We start from the raw sequence: 19,274 nt of genomic DNA on the forward strand, positions 1-19,274 counted from the left end.
TCGGTTTTCGCTGATAGCGATAATTATCAAGGCCTCAGTTTCTGTTAATAGGAACTTTGGCCTTGATATTTCGCTTCATGCTCAACCTCATCCAATAATTGTTAATTATTGTGATGCCATCAGGAACTTTAAATCTCAACTTGAAAAAGTCAGGCTGATTTTTTTAAGTTTTGTCCTTGTGGAGTGGAAAAACACCTAAAAATTATTATGACTCCTTTCTTCCTTCAGCAACAATTAACTTTATATTACCATCTTGATGTACCAGGTGCATTTCATGTACGAGAAGGACTATTCGCCAATTTTAGTACTTTTTACCGAAAAGCATTAAAATCTCTGTGACAGTGTCGCTTTAAAATGCGGGAAAGTCAATCAGAGCGCATTACGACACTATTCGTCACCTTGGTCAACTATCATTTAGAGGTTTCCCTTCATTTCAGGGCAATTTGTTAGTTTTTTAAAGTCCTTAAAGTTAACCTGTTTCAAATAGGTTAACAAGAATTTGCATCAACTGGGAATTTAGTTTAAAAATCACGACAAACGAACTTTGTTGGATGAAAGTAGCGATAAAATCTCACGGTTGTTAGCAAATCCCAAGGTAGCGACCCGCCGAAAGTAATGACCTCAAACGTAACATGACATCGGCTGGCAAGCCGAATTCGGCGGAGAACTGGACCCGAACTTTATAAAGTCCCGTATGTCCTCAACGGCAGAGTGAACAAGTCCACCGACAAGGAAGAAAGCTAAGTTTAAAATTTTAATTATAAATTTTCCTGAGATTAAAAAGCTCAATTCCAATCGAATTAGAATTCAGTTGACTTGTCACGTGAAACATTAGAAATTACAGATACAACAGATTGTACCAACCCATCTGATTTGTTTTAGATGCATATGGCCCTTACTCCAAAACCAATGTATATATATGTTGCAACTCTGTTCAGATTATAACTTTTCAATTAGATTACTCTTAATTTCATATATTAACAATTTTTCATGGATCGGCCTACATACCGTAAATGTTTCAGCCATCCGAAAGTTGCGACCTCCGAAAGTCCGAAAGTAACATGGATCGTAATCAATCCGATTTCCGGTGGCTTTCGGCAGTAATCGCATTTAGGATATAATCGCATGGGGCCCAGCAAGACAAGTTAACAAGTTGATTATATGCTTTTATCTAAATAACATTTAAGTCACATTTATCCTGAATCACATTTAGGATTTAACCGCATGGGGCCCAGCAAGACTTAAGGTCGCGCAAGACCCTTGAAGTCATTATGTATGTATTTATTTTAAAAGTATGCACGAACTGCGACGACTAAAGCCGACAACAAACGAAATATTCATGAGAATTGTTTTCTTAAAGTTCTTTGTACAAGTAATTACTAGTTATTGTTCTCAGCTTTGTGCCACGTGCGCTGGAACAAAGCGAATTATCATAATAAGATTCACAGCTTTACATTTAGCACACGTTATTGTAAACATTGACTCGGAAGGTCTTCGGAAGCGTAAAAACCTGCAATTTTGTGTCCAAGTTTACTCCGCCGATATAGAGTTTCAGGAGTTGATTCGTGAGGAACATAAACTTGGTGTACTCTATTGTGGTCTGACAAGAGCGAATTTTGAAACGTCCTTCTCAAAATGAAGACAGAACGTTTCAAAGTTAAGATCATGATTAAACATTTTTACTACCTTAGGAGCCATTATCTTCTAGTAGTTTTTGAAATCGAAAATTTCGTTCTTGTCAGAACACAAAAGAGGTTATGATTTATCTCTAGGTTATAAAATCATTTAGTTCGGTGCGCTTTTCTTGCTGAAAACTTGGACACAAAGTCGCATTATCTGCAGTTAAACTTTTAAGAGCTTGTAACATCACAGTAAACGGTCATCTCTCAGTAAAAGGACAATCATGATGTAATTCCATCATTCCCTAATATCCTTGATAATTTTTAGAGGAATCGATGTTCAAAATGCCGCGAATTAAAGCATTACAAGATAGCACCTTGGCAAGAAATTTGGCTAATGAATTTATTAATGAGCAAGGGTCCTGCGCGACCTTAAGGCCGGCTTTTAAAACTTTGGCTGATACAGGGCACCCTGGCTGACAGAAAGTGGTTCTGCTGTCCTGTGCACTTTTAAGGTATAGGAAAACAGCTGATGGCAGAAGTGTCATTTGAAGCTGTCCTTGACTTCAAGCCTTTGTTATTCACCACAGAGTTTGCTCTGAAAGTGATGGGTTAAATAACTGTTTTCTTATCTACGTCAGCTTTGCTTTCAGTACGATCGATTGGACACTGAAGGCAAGGCAAGCTACCGTTTGCTTTGTGGTCTTCGTCTTTCCTGTTTATGACCAGCAGTTTCTTATCACAGTGTTTCTCTACCCAATCTGCTGATTGAGGTCTGATAACAGCGGGTCTCCAGCAGAGCAAAGACAAGTAAACGGGCACAACGCACAATCCGTGAAAAAGGCCTAACACAACAATGCCGAGGAACATTCGGAAGAATATTCGGAAGATCTCCGAAGAGGCGAACGCTAGTACGACCATGCCGAGGAACGTACTGAATCCTAAAAAAGTAGAAGAAAACAAACATGTTATTTATAAAGCGTCAAGAAAAGCAAAAAAAGGTTGAAAGAGGCTGGAAAGATACGAACAAACCATTTAGTACGCCAGAAATTAAAGAACGTTCGAGTTCCTGTGGTAGAGCTAAAACTGGTGTAATTCCTTGTGTTGCTAGTTTAATAACTTCTGGCATAGGGAAATGCTTTCCCACTGAAGCGCATTGGATTAATGATTTTTGAATCTTAAAACACTGAGCGTTCTTCAGGTTACTGGTTTCTGAACGTAGATAAGCTGTTTGCGGCGTTTTCTTCAATTTTGGTGGTGTTGGGGGGAGGGGTGGTTTTGTGCTATTTAGTATTTGTTTTGGTGCAATCCATTGAGCATCTACAATTTTTGAATCAAACACCAGACTTACCTCCCATGAATACACTCGCGCCCAGTGTGCTCAGAGCGTCCACTACTCGCTCATTGGCTGTTACCTTGTTTGACACCACGTACGCATGTGCAATGTGTGCGCTGTAATCTACAGCGAACCCAATGGCCATCACCAAGTTGATCATGGACACGGAGTTCAGGGACACGTCCCAGATGACCATCAATCCAAATAACTCACATATCAGGGCTGCAAAGTTGAGGACCACGAGGAACGTCACGGTACAGTCCACCAAAAAGGGGCTAGTGACGACTAACACCGCCAGGCCCGCGATTATTAGGTTCCTTATGGTCTCTCTTGATGTTATGGCGAACTGTTCAAAGAATATGAACAGCCGAACGATTGGGAAGGCATCGAGTTTGGACTTTTCGGCGATGTCGTCTCGCAGTGTGAGCATGGCGTTTTTCTGGAAGGTGGAGCTGCCGTCACTCTTCATGAAACCGAGGACTCGAGAAGCCTCCAATTTTGTGCCATCTTCGGAAAACTTCAAGTCTTGATTGAAGTAAGAAAAGTTAGGAATGCGAAGGAATGCTTTCAATTCAGGTAAAAATCCTGCACCGGTAATGTTCCTCTTATACATCTTGGCATACTGGGAAAACGAGTTCATCCAGGACAGTGACTGTTGTTTGTAATGTTTATTATCCGTGACGATATTTGTCAGCTTTCTGATGTGTTCCTGGGTGGAGCCCAGCTCATAATCATTTTTGCCATTCTCCACAATGCTTACCTCAATGGACAGCTCAAAATGCTTTTCTTGAGCGGACAGAAATCGTTTCAAGTAGGAATCATCTTTTGCCAGGATTCGTCTATCAAACGATTCATCCACTTGGGTGGCCCCGTGTATTCCAGCACCGAGCAGGAGTAGTGAGATGCATATGACCACAACTTTTGTTACCGGATGCGTCAGGAACGTGGCCCAGCACTTCATAACACGATTTGACGTCTGTGGAACAGGATCATCCCACGCCGGATCGCCCTCCTTTGGCCGAGGTGCAAGGCAGAATGGTAAACAATCTCTGCGTCCCGACTTAATTCTTTTCACGTCGTATGACATTATGGCCACGAAGAATGTCACAATCATGAGAAAGGAGAAAGTCACCGTCAGAGCAGCGTAGATACAGAAATACCTGAAGTAAATCAAGATACAGGTGTATTTAGTATAGATATAGAGAAAGCAAATAGATCCAACGGTTAACAACGTTACAAAGCTATGCCACTGAAGGAACGACTGCCTATATCTTTACGTTGTTGTTGCTTACGTTGTTTCACATTTCAAATTAAGAAATTCCGGTTTAAATGGGAGCGGTTTTCAATTTAGTGTCATAAAGCAAAACCAAGGAAATCAGTCTAACAAATCGCAGAAGACACAGGCGATACATTGAATCAGTCAAAATTCGAAGTTAATACATGTCGCCGGCGCGAAGCGCGCGAAAACACGTGCGGACGAGCACACGTTTTGGTTTTACTTCCGATTGGATAAGAAATTGGCGCGAGATTTTTTTAACCGATTTATCAATCTCGTACCCAGACATATACTTTTTTTTCTTTTTGTTGCGCTTTGTGATTGGCTCAAAAAGCTCGCGCCACCTACTCACCCAATCAGATGAAAAACCAAAACCAATCACGTCGTGATCACGTGTTTTCCCGCGCTTGGCGCCGGTTGCGTTTAATTGCCTCATGTTCTCATTGGTTCTTTGTGCTCTTTGCATTTGTTTTAATTGGTCATTGTATTTTGCTTTGGTTTTGGTTGTATAACACTCAGTTGAAAACCGCTTTAATAGAAATCAATGAAATTATATGTTTACATTGGGGTTTGCAGCTTTGGCATTACCATGCAAATAAATAATGAAATTTCGACGAGGCACGTACATCACGCCAGGCGTCCTGTAAACTGGATCCTGCCGGAAATTTAATTCTGATTATAGAAGTTTCTAGCTGTAATTTTGAGTCCTCATAGAGGTAATCAGTGGCTGCATACTTCAAGGGTTAAATTACTAGTTAACTAAGCAAGCCGATACACCCAATCCTTAATCTTCTTTTACCAAAAGTTGGATTGGTAATTGAGAATCAATTTGTGTTTTTTGGAAAGAATAAAGCGAACAAAATAAATAAATTAAACAAGCAAATAAATTGTCTTACCTTATCGCTGGAAATGAGGTGGAAGTGCTGACAGCAAACGCCACCAAATCCGTCATGGTCGTCATGGTAACAGTTGCTCCCGAATGCTTCAAAACGGTTTTGATCGTGTCAGTCCTTGACAGGTCACGTGGCTGTCGATCAAGCTCATCCACCATGATGATCATGTCGTCAATGCCAATTCCAAGAACCAAGAACGGCACGATTCCCACCATACTGACAAAGGGCACCCGACACCACATGGCGAGACCAAACCCTGCTACAATTCCCAGAGCCACTGCGAACACGCCTGCGTTTGCGAGCAAGGAGTGGCCAGTCAGCGGATTCCAGAACTTGCCGAGCATGACACTAGCAAAGGTGATCATGAGACTGAAAGTAATTGACACCAATGTGATGTCAGAGCCGCTGCTCTCAGCGACAGCATCGTCGAGGCTCCTTTCACTTGAGTAGTGAACTTCGAAGCAAGGAAATTTGTCCACTAACAAGGCTACTTTGTCAATAAAAGTCTTCTCCCAACTGAGAATGTTTTTGTTTCCGTCTTCGTCACTGGGGTCACGGATGAGATAAACCATTTGCAATGCTTTCGCGTCTGTTATGCCTCCATGTTCTCGATTGGCACCACCAAACATGCGATTGAAGTTGTACCAGAAGGGTCGTCCATTGCGCATAAGCGCGGTGTCGTTATATGCTTTGTTAAGTTCCTGTTGAACCTGTTTCAGGTCTTTACCGTTCAGCTTACTTTCCTTGAACTCCACAAATTCCAGCGGGTTAATCATCATGCAGTCGTCTGGTGATTTGGACTTGTTTCCCGACAGCGTGACACAGAAGTCGGAATAAGATTCCAATTCCATGACGGCCTTGTGGGCTTTATAGGCCTGCTTGAGACACTCAGGAGAAAGGACATTGGGATGATCAGAAGACGCCACCAATAGGATGATTTCCTCTCGAATCTTAACTCGGAAGTATTTCTCGGCGGTGTTTAAATCAGCTATGGCCTTGCTGCTTTGAGGAATGAACAATTTTTCCGTTCTGTTTTCTGTTTGGAACCAAACAAATCCCACGGAGCAGACACTGACGAACACGATACATATTTGGATTGTTATCAGTGGATGCTTGGCGATTGCTTCACCATACCAAGCGAAGAAGCGCTCCAAAAGACGCAAATACCAGCTGCAGAACGATGACCATAAGAGACAGGGATTGAACTTGCGTGGACAGCAACAACTGCAATGGAGTATTTACATCAGATAACAATTCGGACAATTCTTGAACTGGAATAGACAGCATAAGCAGGCAGCATAATAGTAACGAATGATAATCACCACAAAAAGAACGTTACCTATAATCAAATTTATGCCAGTAGGCATGGTTCCATCTAGGGTATTTGAGGGGTAGAGGCTTCCCCCACCCCACCCCCCCCCTCCCAAAAAAATGCCCAGCTTCCCCACAAAAAATATCGTTATCATTAAGTAACTATATCGGAAAATTTATCCAGACGCGACGTCAGTGCAAATAAAGTAAGTATTCCCTGTCTTAGGACACTAATTGTGTCTCAAAATGCACCAGATTGCATCTCAGCGCATATTAATTTCAAAAAATTTCCCGGGAGGGCATGCCCCAGGACCCCCCCCCCCCCCTAGGAAGCTCGCGGCTTCTCCCCCAAACGATAAACCGGCCCTAGATAGAACCCTAGGCCAACTGCTTTAAAAACAAGTATGGAGAGCAGAAAGGAGAATTAAAGGGCTGCTCGCTCTCTTTAGGTCACGCAACAAACTAACAAATAGGAAAAGACGGGAATTGAAAAACAAAACACAATCCGCTCTACTCATAGTCTCCCTCGAAGCCGTTTTTAGTGTCGGCACGCAAGGAGCGTTGCGTGACGAACCTGAAAACGGCTGCGAGGTAGACTACTCTACTTATTGATCTTTCTGTAGATTATTTTATCTGTTTTATTGTGTTTATCAGGATGTTACAATTTCATTGATTGCAGTTGTCAAACATATTTCTGCAGTAACAACTGAGTGTTGTTTTTGGCTAAAACTATTTTCTACCTCTTTCCTTTTTTAAAATAAATTTTGAATAATATTCCTAAATAGTGCCGTTTGGCATACTCACTCGGACATAAAACCCGGAATTGTCAAAACGCACAACGTATTGGACTCATTTATACTGGAACGTACACAACCGATTTGCAAAATTTTTAGCGAGTTACAGAAATGCCTAATTTGCACACAAAGCATGGCTTCAACTCGAAAGGTAATTCTGAGAGCAAATGTGCCACTTATTGAAATAAAATGTTCGGCTGGAACTTGTTTCTGACCACCTTTTCCCAGCATACTTATTCACTACTAGCCTGAATTTCAGACATCCCTCTGTGCTCGCCTGCTTGCCAGAAGAGACGTCTGAACACATTTGGGCCTAATGCCGTCCGGTGACGTCACTACACTTTGGTTTTAATTCATGCAGAAAAGTTTCTGTCGAGGCCATGAAATTGTGAAAGAAAAATCGCTTCAATAAAGGATTACGGGGAATAAAATTGTTTTAATAGTAAACTATTGAAAACTTGAGACAAATGAATGAGATTTTAATCGACTGCAGGCTATATTCTTTTACGGAACCGATTTAATCTGAACTGATTTGCTTTATCTAGCGATCAAAATATAATATGTTTAATACGCAACGGACAAATACAACACACTCGTGAGTACTTAAATGAATCAATTTAGACGGTTACAGAGGCATCAAGAAACGGAATCCAATATAAAAATATCCTACTTGACCGTGGGCACTGAGTTCAGAAATCACTGGCTCATCGAGGCTGCAGGACATAAGCGTCGAGCGGCTTTGTTGACAATTAAAACAAGATTACATATAAATTTGGCAAAACACTGCATGTCGAAGCGACGAATGCCGCCAACTTAAAACCTACCGATTTCCATTACTATTCTTCATCCGTAGGTAAACTAATAAAGTAATAAACTCAAGGTAAATGACTAATAAATTCATTTCTGGGAAGGTGAACCCTTTCGAACTCTTTCCAAACGTTTTCAAATTACAATCCTCGCGCGGTAAAATTCAGTCATAATTTCACATAATTATGCAAATAATTTTTAAATCAACCAATCAAAATCACTACCCGGTTCTCGGGTAGTGACGTCACCGGACGGCATTAGGCCCAAATGTGTTCAGACGTCTCTTCTGACGAGCAGGCGAGCACAGAGGGATGTCTGAAATTCAGGCTAATTCACTACATTTTTGCTTAAATTTGGAAGCGAGCTTATGTAAAACACTGAGAACAATTTCTTTGATGCACTTGTGAAATTCTATTACAATTGTCCGTGTGATCACATTTGTTGTTATAGCCCGGCTCAAATCGTTTAAAATCGTACAGAAGAAGAGAAAATTCTGGAACAAAGATTACACCCAAGCCAACACTAAATAACCGGGAGCCTGATTCTATTACAACCGTTGCAAAATTTCGCCCGCGAAATTCAGATCGAACCCTCAGTGAAAAAATTTAATCTTCGGAGTAAGTTTTGACATTTCGCCTTTTACTCACGGTGGCTATGTTATAATATAAAAACATTGCGATGTCGTTGAGGTCGAGTGCCTGGACTGAACTTTCGTTTCGTATGTAACAAAACGCTGATAGAATGAAGAGAAAATTAAATCGACACAAACCTTTCTTGGTTCGAATTCAGTTCGAGAGTTGCCGCTGTTGACTTGGCCATGACAGGTCTAGCAATGGCAGTGTCACAAGAAACTTTTTCATCACTTAAAAAAGACACCTCTGGTCGGTGAAACCACATCGCGGAGAATTTATATGCTCGCTATATTACTATATTAATTTATTCATGTCTCAGTTGTTTTCGCGTTCGAGGGCTCACGCCACTGCTCTGAACGTGACTTCCGTGTTAGCTGAAGCGCTTCACACATCACGGACGTCACGTAAGCGCTTCATACAGCAAGGAAGTCACACAAAGAGCCAAAATGTTTGCGTTTTCATTTTCAGTGCAAGTCTTTTCGCACCTTGTTATACATGCAAAGGCAAGAGATAATAAAACTGAGCCGATTAGCTTTATCAAGGATAAAATAATCATCAGCCTATTCTACGTACTTAGAACAAGATTACGATAAGCCTTGTTAATAGATCACGTGGTATAACTGGTATCTGAGACTACTGCACAGTAAAATTTGAAAGCTGAAATTTTTCTCGATCATTTTTCTTTATTCTACCGAACAAATTTTTACAAAAAGTGCACATCGGCAATCTCTAATAGTCGCCGGAAAACGAAGCGATCAGTTTATTTCAAGTCTATAAAAAATTTCGAAATATATCACATATATAAAGACATAAAAAAGATCTTTTGTTTTCCTGCTTTATTATTATGTTTTGTTGTTCGTACTGGTGACTAAAAAAACATCGGGCTTTTTTTCATTTGCGTGACCTTTTTGGCCGTAAGAGCAGTTTTCAATTGCAATTGAGTGTTGTAAAACCAACATCAAAGTGATCACAAAGGACAGAAACAAATCCAACTAAAACCAAAGGGAGCCCAGGCTCACGCTTTGACAACTCGGTTAAAATGGCGGCGTCGAAATTATAAGGATTTGTATGAAACTTTATAGCTAAAATTCATATCGAAAGAAAATATAATAAACAGGCAGGTAAGTTCACATTTTACATCATATGTTGTTTATGTGATGGTTTTTGACTGTTATATAGCATTTAAAGCCTATTTAACCGATATTTTTAATTTTAGTTCACTCTTACCTAAATATATGCATATATTTAGGTAAGAGTGAACTAAAATTAAAAATATCGGTTAAATAGGCTTTAAATGCTATATAACAGTCAAAAACCATCACATAGACAACATATGATGTAAAATGTGAACTTACCTGCCTGTTTTATTATATTTTCTTTCGATATGAATTTTAGCTATAAAGTTTCATACAAATCCTTATAATTTCGACGCCGCCATTTTAACCGAGTTGTCAAAGCGTGAGCCTGGGCTCCCTGTGCTTAAACTCGAAGCAAATACAATAATGCATACATGTATAGCGGACGCGAAGCTCGAGTTACGTGCACGAGTAACTCACAAATTAGTTTCTGGATGTAACTTTCGATTAGATAGAAAGTGGCGGGAGTTTTCTAAACCAATCATAAAACGTAGTCATGCAAAGGCAAAGCAAATACGAAATATTTTCGACACTAAAGTCAAAACACATCCGGTTTGACTGAACAACGATATGCATTATTTAAGACTTGATCATAATTCAGTACACGTCTTGCTCATGGCACAAACATATACTCCTGACTTCTCCGTAAAGGTTTTTTGCAGTCCTATTGTTATTGCAAAAATAAACCAATCAGAAACTGTCTACCGTCTTTATACATTTAGTGAGTTTCAGGGGGTGGCAGAAAGGAAGGTTTTTGTAGCCGACATTGCAAAAATTTTAAACATAATTATTTCAACCAACATGGCTTTTTTTATAATAATTAGGCTACGTTTACACGGACACGGTTATCAATCGACACGGTTTCATGACCTCGAAACCGCATCGAAAACGACACGGTTTCGAAGTGTTTACACGGAGCCTATTTAACGATTTTCCGACTGTTTTCGAATGTGATTGTATAAGCAAGCGCTGCTCTCCATGCTTGTTTCACCATGTTTACCCTTCCCAAGCCAGCCAGTTCGTGCCAAAATACATGGCCGTTTTCAAATCGATGCGGTTTCGCCGTTTTTGACCGTTTACACGACAACGAAACCGTATCGTTTTGAAAACGCTCCACTTTTGACAGCGTTTTCAAAACGACCCAGTTACAGTAGTGGTCTCGATCGGTGCCGTGTAAACGCAAGGCGTAACCGCATCGCTTTCGATGCGGTTACAAATGAAACCGGGTCGGTGTAAACGTAGCCTAATCGGAAATGTTCCGTTTGTAGAATCAACATACATCCTTTTGGAGTCAAATGGAAAGAAATAACTCTAAAGAATACTCGACCGTTGAAAATGTGGACACAGAAGTTTTGCAACGCTTTATTATCTTTCGAGAGCACATCATGCTTCAACCCAAACCGCGGACAATTTCAAACCATTGTCTATACACAACATGATAATGTAACATAAATTACATTTTGTCATTATGGAATTTACAATTTGTAAGACAGGTTTCATTCACTGGTTGTATCGGCCTTTCGAATTAAATTAAGCGTATACAACCTATTCCCAAAATTCTCAACAAGTTGGAGAAATGTGCATGTATTTGCACACAATACTCACGAAAATTTGCAGTGAAGAGTGGCATGAACTCGACGGGTAATTCTGAGCAAATGTGCAAGTTATTGGAATAAAATGTTCTTTTGCAATTCAATGTTTGACCAATCCCACATCTTCTTCTTCATCTTAAGGCCTGTTTACATGATTCCGTAATCTGACTTTCACTCCGGAACGAGTTCATTCCATCCCCATACATTTCTCTGTATCTGTTTACATGCAGTACCGAGACGAAAGTCAAGTCATTCCGGAATGAGTTCATTCCGGTTTTCATTTCGGAATGAAAGTTTCGTTCTGGGATGACATTTCATTCTGGTATCATGTTAACATAGAACGAATTTCGTTCCGAGATTAACTCGCAACTTGTTGAACCGCATACGGACTCCACAGTTTGAATTCAGAGCGAAAAAACGTAATAGCATTTTCTGTTTAGCCCAAAGAAGCAGCTCTATGGTCAAATTACTCGTCAAAACTGCAGATACGGCCATTAATGGGCACAAAAACATGTTTGCGAGAAACATGCGCCATCTTGTTTTGATCTCGCGCGGAAATCGTGCACGTGAAAATGCCTTTGGTTGAACCGGTCGACTCTGTCATAGTAAATGCAGAACGAATTTCATTCCGGAACGAAACTCGTTCCGGAATGAAAGTCATTCCGGAATCATGTAAACAGGCCCTTACTTTTTATTGCTTAGGAAGCGAGCATGTGCGAAACAAGTACAACATTTTGCCCACATGGTCCTCGTGTGCCATCATGTAGTCGTGCAGATGAATTCTCAAAATCTAAACTTTCGAGTTTATTTTTAAGAAAATCGCGCTCGGCAGAAAATATTGCAGTAGTCAGTATTATACCATATTAATTGAATTTCCCTAAGGCAGTCGGTATCATTTCGAGTGCACTTGTGAATTTTTTTTGTCACAGTGGTCCATGTACCCGGTGTCGTGCTGTAGTTATATTGTTGTTTACAAATTTCGTGCACAGCCCTAAATCGTTTGAAATCTTACAACAGAAGGCAAAGTTCTGGGAGAAAGGTTTTGAATAGTTACCCAAGGGAAAGCTTACCGGGCTCTTCCAACGCTAAATAAGAGTGATCTTATTCTATTTCACCCGCGAAATTGAGATCGAGCTCTGACACTGTCAAAGAAAAAACTACACAAACCTTTCTTGGTTTGAATTCAGTTCGGGAGCTGCCGCTTGCTTAGCCATGACAGGTCTAGCAATATTCCAGTATTACAGAAAATTGTTTAAACATTTGGCAAAAACTCCTCTGATCGGTGAAATCACATCGCGAGTAACTTATGCTCGCTATATTGCTATATTTGATTATTTATTCATGACTCAGTTGTTTTCGCTTTCCAGACGACTTCCGTGCTGACTGAAGCGCTCCACGCATCACGGACGTCACGTACGCAGCAAAACGTTTATGTGTTTTCGCTTTCCTCTTTCAGTGGAAGGTTTTGGACATTTTTCAGGCAAAGGGGGAGAGATAATGAAACTTAATTATAGCCGCTTATTTCGTGTTATCAAGGACAAAATAATCATCAAACTATCTACTTAGAAACAAGATCGGAATATTTAAAATCTCTGATCCAACAAGAGAATAGATCACGTGACATAACTGGTACCAGACTTCGATATTCGTTAACACTGCGAGGTAAAATTTGAACGTTAACATCTTCTATCATTCTTCTTTTTTTTCTACCGGACTAAATTTTACAGAAAGTACACATCGGAAATTTCGAATATTCGCCGAAAAACGTAGCGATCAGTTTATATCAAGCCCGAATAAAATGTCTAAACATATTATTTCAGTGGATATGTTATTATATAAATTTCTGCTGAAAACCATCGAACGACATCAAAAACCGCAGGGATTATAAATAAATAGGCAGTTATCGAGGCAATTGGGTTTTTTTTTTGCGAATAATTTGTCAACTTTTTTCTCTACTTACCTTTCAAATTGCAATAACAAAAACCATAAGAGTGATCGCGGATCGCTGATATCTTTTTTTTTTTCGTACGCGTCGTAATGCTTATATTAATAATTTCCTGCTATATCATTGTTTTGTTGTTTATACTGGTGAAGTAAAACATCAGGTTTTTTGCGTTTTCTTGGCCATGTTGTTATGTCGCTGTTGTCACGTGGTCTCTAGTGTTAACCAGGCATCAGTCATTTTCGCAACCAAAATAAAGCTGCATAACGCGAAATAAAGCCTTGTTCACACTGACTAACGACATAAAGAAAAGATCAGCTTTTCCATGTATAATAAGCTCAGTGTCATAGGATGTTTACATGGTTGGCTGAAGCGCTATATTTTTCGTCTTCCATAAATTCTGGGAAATAAGCCGGTTTGCTCGTCCTTAAGCGCTGAAGGTCGCAACAATGCCACTGGCTAACGCATAAATTGGCCGCAATGTTCCACCCATTAGATTAAATTACATTCGTTTTTCGTGCCGTTTAGCAAGCCTTCTGTCAATACAGTTTTTGACAGTTCGATGGAATAACTCGCGCCGGTCCTGTCATGGCCGAGTTAGAAGAAGGTTTAGAACTACTGAATCAGAATTCAAGGCAACCAAGAGACCGGTACGTGCTCTTGATTTTTTTTATCAGTTTTTCAGTAAGAATTGTGTAAAAAAACATCTTCTGAGTCGTCCTTCTGAGTTGGAGAATTGTTGTTGGGATTGTAAGCTACTCCTACTGATAGCAGGGGAGCAGTTTTGTTTATATAATTATGAATACGAAATGAGCATTTTCGTCATTTATTCCAAGAATTAGCACCTATGATAAGGGGGATTCAGTTATATGCGCGCTAACCACCCCTGGAAGAGAGGGAAGATATACTCTCCATTAGAGTAATCATACGGTGGTTTTATTAAAGTTGGGGATTACGCTGAAATTATTTTTTTTTGTGACGAGAACACAAACCCCCACTAACAGCAATAAGTTGCATCAGTGCTTGCAGTTTTTGTAAACGGGACACATATAGGGTTAATTCTTTGAGGTGGTCGACGCGCATATCACTGACGCCCCCTTATGAAGGTGCCAATTCTTGGAAGAAATGACGCACATGCTCATTTCGTATTCATAATTATATAAACAGAACTGCTCGCCTGCTATCATTCGCGAAGTAGCTTTTAATCCCAACAACAATTCTCCAACTCTCCAACTCCTATTATAACTGCCATTTCTTCACGCACTCGAGACTGGTTCCCACTAGTGACATGACGTGGGATGTTTATATGGTTGGCTAAAGTGCTATACTTCCCGTCTTCATTCAAATTCTGGGAAATAAGTTTGCTCGCCCTTAAGCGCTGAAGGTCGAAACAATGCAATGCCATTGGGCCAAGGCATAAATGGGCGCAATGTTCCACCCATTAGATTAAGTTACATTCGTCTTTCGTGCCGTATAGCAAGCCTTCTGTCACTACAGTTTTTGACAGTTCGATGGAATAACTCGCGCCGGTCCTATCATGGCCGAGTTAGAAGAGGCGTTAGAACTACTGAATCAGGATTCATGCCAACCAAGAGACCGGTACGTGCTCTTGATTTTGTTTTTCAGTTTTTCAGCAAGAATTATATCAAAAGATAGTCTTCGTCCGAGAGGAAAAATGATACAAACGATTAGATCAAGCTGTTCCTTCTGTTCAATCGTTTTGAACTTTCGTATGATAAATCAAATTTGATGAGAAGTCAGTTGAAGGCATTCATTAATAAAATAATGAACTGACATATCAAGGTTGTTAAATTCTCCTAAAACCATTTAGTTGTTCGCTATTTTGTCGCGTCAGTTCTTACACGAGATCTGCTCAACATGATATGTTTTTGTGCTTTGCTCTTAAGATGGCTCTGCAGTTATTTCAGGCGCACTCGTCCATGTCAAACTTTGCAACATAACTTTTTCTACTTTGACGCGATGTCTATGAAACTTTGGGAAAACTTTCGCATATCATCTAGTAATAATATGATTTAATTTTATTTAACTGGAGAAAAATATTTTTAATGTTACTGGCGTTTAACTGGATCCCATCTTTTGGACAAAATCGCATCCAGTAAAAAATATTGCCGATATATTTTTGCAAAATGTCTGGAATCAGCTTATTCCATAGCCAAGTTTTAAGGAAAATTGTTAGAGCAGAAGTTCGGAAATACTAAGGTCACGTAAATTCAACTCTAACATTCTATTAAAAGTTTCAATACTTGACTCTCGTCGACTAAACAAGCCAAGAACGCAAATTGTAGTGCGAAGCCTCCCCAGTGCTTGCTTAACCAGAGTGCCTAGCCGATTGTTGATCGTGCGAACCGTTAAAAAGTATTCGCTAGTCCTGTAAGCATTATAAAATGCTTGAAAACCTTCTTCAACCTCCAAAGTTGCGTTTTGCAGCATTTTGCAAAAATTATACAACAGTTTTGTGTCAAACTCTATCCACACGAATTTCAAGGTACTTCAATATTTTTGCATCGATTTTTGTTGCTGTGCCGTGCAGTGAGTTGGAGAATTGTTGTTGGGATTGAAAGCTACTCCTACTCACGAGAATCTTCACTATTGAAGGAGGTGAGTTACGTGGAAGAAGAAGAAAATAGCAGGGGAGCAGTTTTGTTTATAGAATTACGAATACGAAATGAGCATTTGCGTCATTTATTCCAAGAATTCGCACCTATGATAAGGGGGATTCAGTTATATGCGCGTTGACCGCCCCTGGAAGGGAGGGAAGATGTACTCTCCATTAGAGTAATCATACGGTGGTTTTATTAAAGTTGGGGATTACGCTGAAATTATTATTTTTTGTGACGAGAACACAAACCACCATTAACAGCAATAAGTTTCATCAGTGCTTGCAATTTTTGTAAACGGGACACATATAGGGTTAATTCTTTGAGGTGGTCGACGCGCACATCACTGACGCCCCCTTATGAAGGTGCCAATTCTTGGAAGAAATGACGCACATGCTCATTTCGTATTCATAATTATATAAACAGAACTGCTCGCCTGCTATCATTCGCGAAGTAGCTTTTAATCCCAACAACAATTCTCCAAGTCTCCAACTCCTATTATAACTGCCATTTCTTCACGCACTCGAGACTGGTTCCCGGCCCACTAGTGACATGACGTGGGATGTTTATATGGTTGGCTAAAGTGCTATACTTCCCGTCTCCATTCAAATTCTGGGAAATAAGTTTGCTCGCCCTTAAGCGCTGAAGGTCGAAACAATGCAATGCCAGGATTGGGCCACGCAATGTTCCACCCATTAGATTAAGTTACATTCGTCTTTCGTGCCGTATAGCAAGCCTTCTGTCACTACAGTTTTTGACAGTTCGATGGAATAACTCGCGCCGGTCCTATCATGGCCGAGTTAGAAGAGGCGTTAGAACTACTGAATCAGGATTCAAGCCAACCAAGAGACCGGTACGTGCTCTTGATTTTGTTTTTCAGTTTTTCAGCAAGAATTATATCAAAAGATAGTCTTCGTCCGAGAGGAAAAATGATAAGGCAAAATTGTTTAAAACGGCTTTCGATTAGATCAAGCTGTTCCTTCGGTGATGGGAAATCGTCATTAAAAAAGGGGGGGGGGGTGTTCAATCGTTTTGAACTTTCGTACGATAAATCAAATTTGATGAGAAGTAGTTGAAGGCATTCATTAATAAAATAATGAACTGACATATCAAGGTTGTTAAATTCTCCTAAAACCATTTAGTTGTTCGCTATTTTGTCGCGTCAGTTCTTACACGAGATCTGCTCAACATGATATGTTTTTGTGCTTTGCTCTTAAGATGGCTCTGCAGTTATTTCAGGCGCACTCGTCCATGTCAAACTTTGCAACATAACTTTTTCTACTTTGACGCGATGTCTATGAAACTTTGGGAAAACTTTCGCATATCATCTAGTAATAATATGATTTAATTTTATTTAACTGGAGAAAAATATTTTTAATGTTACTGGCGTTTAACTGGATCCCATCTTTTGGACAAAATCGCATCTAGTAAAAAATATTGCCGATATATTTTTGCAAAATGTCTGGAATCAGCTTATTCCATAGCCAAGTTTTAAGGAAAATTGTTGGAGCAGAAGTTCGGGAATACTAAGATCACGTAAATTCAACTCTAACATTCTATTAAAAGTTTCAATACTTGACTCTCGTCGACTAAACAAGCCAAGAACCCAAATTGTAGTGAGAAGCCTCCCCAGTGCTTGCTTAACCAGAGTGCCTAGCCGATTGTTGATCGTGCGAACCGTTAAAAAGTATTCGCTAGTTCTGTAAACATTATAAAATGCTTGAAAACCTTCTTCAACCTCCAAAGTTGCGTTTTGCAGCATTTTGCGAAAATTATACAACAGTTTTGTGCCAAACTCCTTTCGCACGAATTTCAAGGTACTGCAATATTTTCGCATCGATTTTTGTTGCTGTGCCGTGCAGTGAGTTGGAGAATTGTTGTTGGGATTGTAAGCTACTTCTACTGCTCCTACTCACGAGAATCTTCACTATTGAAGGAGGGAGTTGGGAGGAGGATGATAGCAGGGGAGCAGTTTTGTTTATAGAATTATGAATACGAAATGAGCATTTGCGTCATTTATTCCAAGAATTCGCACCTATGATAAGAAGGATTCAGTTATATGCGCGCTGACCACCCCTGGAAGGGAGGGAAGATGTACTCTCCATTAGAGTAATCATACTGTGGTGTTATTAAAGGTGGGGATTACGCTGAAATTATTTTTTTTGACGAAAACACAAACCGCCACTAACAGCAATAAGTTGCATCAGTGCTTGCAATTTTTGTAAACGGGACACATATAGGGTTAATTCTTTGAGGTGGTCGACGCGCATATCACTGACGCCCCATTATGAAGGTGCCAATTCTTGGAAGAAATGACGCACATGCTCATTTCGTATTCATAATTATATAAACAAAACTCCTCGCCTGCTCTCATTCCCGAAGTAGCTTACAATCCCAACAACAATTCTCCAACTCTCCAACTCTTATTATAACTGCCATTTTCTTCACGTACTCGAGACTGGTTCACACTAGGACCCCACTAGTGACATGACGTGGGATGTTTACATGGTTGGCTAAAGTGCTGTACTTCCCGTCTTCATTCAAATTCTGGGAAATAAGTTTGCTCGCCCGTAAGCGCTGAAGGTCGAAACAATGCAATGCCATTGGGCCAAGGCATAAATTGGGCGCAATGTTCCACCCATTAGATTAAGTTACATTCGTCTTTCGTGCCGTGTAGCAAGCCTTCTATCACTACAGTTTTTGACAGTTCGATGGAATAACTCGCGCCGGTCCTATCATGGCCGAGTTAGAAGAGGCGTTAGAACTACTGAATCGGGATTCATGCCAACCAAGAGACCGGTACGTGCTCTTGATTTTGTTTTTCAGTTTTTCAGCAAGAATTGTATCAAAAGATAGTCTTCGTCCGAGAGGAAAAATGATACAAATTTTCGATTAGATCAAGCTGTTCCTTCTGTGGATGGGCGAAACTCGATAAAATAATAACTGTCCCTTTTAGGGATGGGAAATCGTATTAAAAAAAGGGGGTGTTCAATCGTTTTGAACTTTCGTATGATAAATCAAATTTGATGAGAAGTCAGTTGAAGGCATTCATTAATAAAATAATGAACTGACATATCAAGGTTGTTAAATTCTCCTAAAACCATTTAGTTGTTCGCTATTTTGTCGCGTCAGTTCTTACACGAGATCTGCTCAACATGATATGTTTTCGTGCTTTGCTCTTAAGGTGGCTCTGCAGTTATTTTAGGCGCACTCGTCCATGTCAAACTTTGCAACATAATTTTTTCTACTTTGACGCGATGTCTATGAAACTTTGGGAAAACTTTCGCATATCATCTAGTAAAAATATGATTTAATTTT

At 40.0% G+C, this 19,274-nt stretch overlaps 2 protein-coding genes across 5 annotated transcripts in view; one reads left to right on the forward strand and one right to left on the reverse strand.

Annotated features, from left to right (window-relative positions):
* Positions 1 to 736: 736 nt before the first annotated feature.
* LOC144656168 (patched domain-containing protein 3-like) lies at positions 737 to 12,716 on the reverse strand. Its single transcript, XM_078516409.1, has 4 exons — positions 12,564 to 12,716; positions 5,128 to 6,348; positions 2,971 to 4,115; positions 737 to 2,560 (listed from the first exon to the last, which is right to left on the reverse strand). Exons 1-4 carry the CDS (start codon positions 12,608 to 12,610, stop codon positions 2,232 to 2,234), a joined length of 2,742 nt encoding a protein of 913 aa, XP_078372535.1. The 5' UTR covers positions 12,611 to 12,716; the 3' UTR covers positions 737 to 2,231.
* A 1,195-nt stretch (positions 12,717 to 13,911) lies between these two features.
* Positions 13,912 to 19,274, forward strand: part of LOC144656164 (mycocerosic acid synthase-like) — a 32,663-nt gene continuing 27,300 nt past the window's right edge. The window contains exon 1 of one of the 4 annotated variants that reach the window (XM_078516402.1): positions 13,912 to 13,988. In XM_078516402.1, coding sequence (XP_078372528.1) covers positions 13,927 to 13,988 — 62 coding nt within the window. In that variant the 5' untranslated portion in view covers positions 13,912 to 13,926. Of the gene's footprint in view, positions 13,989 to 14,517; positions 14,938 to 16,402; positions 16,810 to 18,466; positions 18,756 to 19,274 lie in introns of those variants that run through there. The other 3 variants (XM_078516399.1, XM_078516398.1, XM_078516400.1) reach the window with 3 other exon arrangements.

Source organism: Oculina patagonica, chromosome 6, assembly GCF_052425735.1.
Source record: "Oculina patagonica isolate OP01 chromosome 6, crgOcupat, whole genome shotgun sequence".
Taxonomy (NCBI): domain Eukaryota; kingdom Metazoa; phylum Cnidaria; class Anthozoa; order Scleractinia; family Oculinidae; genus Oculina; species Oculina patagonica.

Excerpts from the sequence above, each read along its gene's own strand:
- LOC144656168 (XM_078516409.1), bottom strand. The coding sequence starts at position 12,610 with ATGGCTAAGCAAGCGGCAGCTCCCGAACTGAATTCAAACCAAGAAAG. Across the intron at positions 6,349-12,563 it reads CTGAATTCAAACCAAGAAAG|TTGTTGCTGTCCACGCAAGT; the intron begins GTTTGTGTAGTT and ends ACTCCATTGCAG. Across the intron at positions 2,561-2,970 it reads CGCGAGTGTATTCATGGGAG|GATTCAGTACGTTCCTCGGC; the intron begins GTAAGTCTGGTG and ends CTACTTTTTTAG.